Raw genomic sequence first — 5,224 nt, 5'->3', positions numbered from 1 at the left:
TCTCAGAATAACAACTTTTAAATCAAAGTTTATCATAGTTTTTAATTAACTAACCCAAAACAGCCCGCGGTGTTACTACGACGGCGTAAATCCGGTTTTACGGTGTTTTTCGTGTTTCCAGGTTTTAAATCATTAAGTTAGCATATCATATAGATATAGAACATGTGTTTAGTTGATTTTAAAAGTCAAGTTAGAAGGATTAACTTTTGTTTGCGAACAAGTTTAGAATTAACTAAACTATGTTCTAGTGATTACAAGTTTAAACCTTCGAATAAGATAGCTTTATATGTATGAATCGAATGATGTTATGAACATCATTACTACCTTAAGTTCCTTGGATAAACCTACTGGAAAAGAGAAAAATGGATCTAGCTTCAACGGATCCTTGGATGGCTCGAAGTTCTTGAAGCAGAATCATGACACGAAAACAAGTTCAAGTAAGATCATCACTTGAAATAAGATTGTTATAGTTATAGAAATTGAACCAAAGTTTGAATATGATTATTACCTTGTATTAGAATGATAACCTACTGTAAGAAACAAAGATTTCTTGAGGTTGGATGATCACCTTACAAGATTGGAAGTGAGCTAGCAAACTTGAAAGTATTCTTGATTTTATGTAACTAGAACTTGTAGAATATATGAAGAACACTTAGAACTTGAAGATAGAACTTGAGAGAGATCAATTAGATGAAGAAAATTGAAGAATTAAAGTGTTTGTAGGTGTTTTTGGTCGTTAGTGTATGGATTAGATATAAAGGATATGTAATTTTGTTTTCATGTAAATAAGTCATGAATGATTACTCATATTTTTGTAATTTTATGAGATATTTCATGCTAGTTGCCAAATGATGGTTCCCACATGTGTTAGGTGACTCACATGGGCTACTAAGAGCTGATCATTGGAGTGTATATACCAATATTACATACATCTAAAAGCTGTGTATTGTACGAGTACGAATACGGGTGCATACGAGTAGAATTGTTGATGAAACTGAACGAGGATGTAATTGTAAGCATTTTTGTTAAGTAGAAGTATTTTGATAAGTGTATTGAAGTCTTTCAAAAGTGTATAAATACATATTAAAACACTACATGTATATACATTTTAACTGAGTCGTTAAGTCATCGTTAGTCGTTACATGTAAGTGTTGTTTTGAAACCTTTAGGTTAACGATCTTGTTAAATGTTGTTAACCCAATGTTTATAATATCAAATGAGATTTTAAATTATTATATTATCATGATATTATCATGTATAAATATCTCTTAATATGATATATATACATTAAATGTCTTTACAACGATAATCGTTACATATATGTCTCGTTTAAAAATCATTAAGTTAGTAGTCTTGTTTTTACATATGTAGTTCATTGTTAATATACTTAATGATATGTTTACTTATCATAGTATCATTTTAACTATATATATATATATATCCATATATATGTCATCATATAGTTTTTACAAGTTTTAACGTTCGTGAATCATCGGTCAACTTGGGTGGTCAATTGTCTATATGAAACATATTTCAATTAATCAAGTCTTAACAAGTTTGATTGCTTAACATGTTGGAAACATTTAATCATGTAAATATCAATCTCAATTAATATATATAAACATGGAAAAGTTCGGGTCACTACAATATGAGCTTAGACAAACCATGAAAAAACTAAAAATTGAACTCACTGACCATAAGTTGAGAGCGGACGGTGTCACGCATGATGTTTGTAAGCATAGGGAAAAACTATATATCATAGTTAAACATCATAAACCTTCTTGTGAGCGTCTAAAGAATCATATAACTGAGTTATCGGTCAAGAAACAAGACACCAAGATATTAGACAATAACAAACTAAGATAACAAGAGTTATGGTTCATTCAAATCAATTGTGGAAAATAAAGAGGACTTTGTTGAAGTCACGGAGACACGACATTGACTGCTCTCATGATCGTCAGCACCACATCGCCTACAAACCTTTATTTTAATCCTCTCACCTTGTGATGGAATTCTGGTCGTTTTCTTCAGTCTACCGGCATTGCGCTTGTTTGTAATAGGAGGTAACACTACTTGGAAGTTATCCGGGATAACCCAATCACGAACGTCACCTACAAAAATAGTTTTCTCTACATAGGTTGCTTGATAATTTTCGAGCGTGAACCAATGTTTTGCCAAGTCAGCACAGTTTCCTATATCATTTTCCTTACACATCGCTATGACGTGACCACATGGTAAGCCGGAGTGTTTCCATTTTTTACACTCACATTCTCTACATTCCAAGTCAACAAGACAATTATATCTTCCATCATAGACTTGGTAACGAGTTGAGGTAATCCCATGCACTTGCCACATGTTTGATTTACGTATTCTCTTGTAAATCTTTGTCTCAGCCTTTGGTGCAAGTATATGACCAAGTTTTTCGTAATTTGCTGTATAAAGAAATACCATTTATTAAATATTATGATAATGAATCCATAAATGTTAATTAAATTAAGTTATTGGTTTACCTCATTTTTCGCGTCTTTCGAAAGACCACCTTTGTACCAAACCTCTAAAAAACTCCATTATCATTGTAATAGGCATTTTGCATGCTGAAACGGATAACGAATTTACTAACTCAACACAATTAGAGGTTAAGTAGTTATACCTGTTTACAGGGCAATGAGCCCTGCTCCATCTTTCAAAACGCACTTTGTTAAGCTTTTCATATGCCTTTGGATCGATGTTAAGAAGTTGTTCCATAAAAAAATTAAATTCGGTAACTTTATGAGCTTTGCATATTTTCCAAAAGATCCAATCTTTTTTCTTTGGTAAGTTAATGTTCATCAATAAATGACGACAACAAATACCATGAAAAGCCTTTGGAAAGACTTTACTAACACCTTGTGCAATACCTAAATGTCTATCGGAAATGAAAACTAATTCTGGAACCTCTCCTATGCATTGTTTTAACTTACTCATAAACCAAGTCCAGGTTATACCGGACTCAACGGAACAAATCCCGTAAGCGAGTGGGACAATACTATTGTTCCCATCCATCCCCACAGTAATCAAATTTGAACCCTTATATTTACCCTTTAAGTGTGCCCCGTCAACAATGATTAGAGGTCTTAGATTTTTCTGAAACGTCCGTATCTACAGAAAAAATTGTTAATTTAATAAAAGTGTAGTTTTTGTTCTATAAACAATAATATAACGTGTCAAATTAATAATTTAATTACCGAAACACCCAGCATCATGAAACACATATCAAATTGGCCATATTGATCCGTCTTTATTTTGGTGAATGTTCCTGGATTTTTTAACTTGAGGTTATAAAAGTAATACGGAAGCTTGTTGAACGATTCCGCGTGACCATCTCTCAACTTTTCCAAAGCACATTCCCTACTGCGCCAAGCTTGCTGATAAGATATCTTAATGTGATAAAGCTCACATATGTCATCAATTATATCCTTTGGCCTATATACTCTGTTTGGATCTTTCAACTTTTGCACAAACATATCACCCAATACATCTTTGTATACTCCGTGATGTGTTTGTTGGGAGATTGGAGTTTCAAGAACAAATACCTCAATTGGTCTTTGTGGGGAATTACGTGCTGCCTCTATAAAGAATGAAAGCTCGTCATCATCAGTGATTTCCATTGAATAATCGGACTGTTGTAGTTTATAAGATAATGTATAACCAACATGCATTTTTAGATCAAACTTTTTCCCAACGTATGTAACAAATTGTTCGTAGGTGGTATTAACATTTAAGGTAACACCACGTCTACTAGTAGGTGTCACTAGAATGACCTTAACAACTTCTCTTTGTGAACTCATTATGAAATAAAACTTAACAAATTTGAAAAAAGGGATTGAAATATGTTATATATTCATGAAGATGCATATAGTTGAAAACTCGACTGATAAGCGAATTTTTGGTACAAACTGATTTGACAACTCAACTTTTAAGCGAATTTTTGTACAAACTGATTTGACAACTCAACGTTTAAGCGAATTTTTGGAACAAACTGATTTGACAACTCAACGTTTAAGCGAATTTTTGGTATGAACTGATTTGACAACTCAACTTTTCAGCGAATTTTTGGTACAAACTGATTTGACAACTCAACTTTTAAGCGAATTTTTGGTATGAACTGATTTAACAACTCAACTTTTAAGCGAAATTTTAGTATGAACCGATTTGACAACTCAACTTTTCAACTTTGATTTGGTACAAACTGATTTGACAACTCAAATTTTAAGCGAATTTTTGGTACAATTTGATATTGACAACTCAACTTTTAAGCGAATTTTAGGTACAGACTGATATTGATAACTCAACTTTTAAGCGAATTTTTGGTTTTAACATATAATGTCAGGTCAACTTGCAAAAGATATATGGTCAAAGTTGAAAGAGTTCCTCCAAAAAGAAACACCATAAGTATTTACGCAAATTGTGTATTTCGATGAAGAGCATAAAGTGTTGATGTTTCTCTTTACGGATGAGCAATGGGATGCACAAAAAGAGCGAGCCAAGGCACGACCTTGTCGAATTGAGTTGTGTCTTGTAAACATGGGCCAATCAAGTTACAATCAGGTGCATTCCGATTCGAGTAGCCTTGAGTCAGGTTACTTGAGTCAGGACTCATTCGACGGAAAATTAATCGTATTATTTTAATTTAATTTTAGTGTGTTTTATTATATTTATTTGTTTTTTTATAATTACAAAATAATAATATAAAGTAATTAAACAAAATAAATTAAAATCAATAAAAATGAGAAGGCAAAGTTAATGGCTAACAATACACTTAAGTTGTATCTTTTAAAATACACCTGAACGCGAATCTTATCATTCTGTTGAGGTTATGTATTTGTTTTAATAGAGTAATTTAGGATGTTATTTATTGAAGTACTTAATGAGGTTATTTAATAATGTAATGTAGGAACTACTATTTTATAATGTAATTTAGGGTCCACCAATTATTTTTTATACATTTTGTTATATATTTTTAACACATTAATAAAAAGAATTAATAAAAATGCGAACAAATATTAAATTAAAAAATACATTAAAAGTCCTAAAATACACTTTTATTTAAAAAAACAAAGTTCTAAAACGGTTATAATTAAAAACCTAAAATTAAAAGTAAAAAAAAAGTCCTAAAATTACTTATTAATCCTAAAATTACTTATTAATTCCTAAAAATTACTTATTAAAAAACACAACAATTTAA

The 5,224-nt window shown here is 31.3% G+C and overlaps 1 protein-coding gene across 1 annotated transcript; it reads right to left on the bottom strand.

Moving 5' to 3' along the window:
- Window positions 1-1,872: 1,872 nt before the first annotated feature.
- LOC139874918 (uncharacterized) lies at window positions 1,873-3,827 on the bottom strand. The gene is made up of 3 exons (XM_071862308.1): window positions 3,225-3,827; window positions 2,553-3,138; window positions 1,873-2,432 (listed from the first exon to the last, which is right to left on the bottom strand). The coding sequence occupies exons 1-3, from the start codon at window positions 3,825-3,827 to the stop codon at window positions 1,873-1,875; spliced, it is 1,749 nt and encodes a 582-aa protein (XP_071718409.1).
- Window positions 3,828-5,224: the final 1,397 nt, after the last annotated feature.

Source organism: Rutidosis leptorrhynchoides, chromosome 11, assembly GCF_046630445.1.
Source record: "Rutidosis leptorrhynchoides isolate AG116_Rl617_1_P2 chromosome 11, CSIRO_AGI_Rlap_v1, whole genome shotgun sequence".
Taxonomy (NCBI): domain Eukaryota; kingdom Viridiplantae; phylum Streptophyta; class Magnoliopsida; order Asterales; family Asteraceae; genus Rutidosis; species Rutidosis leptorrhynchoides.
Note: the sequence above shows the minus strand (reverse complement) of the source record. Positions and strands in the feature narration are given on the sequence as shown.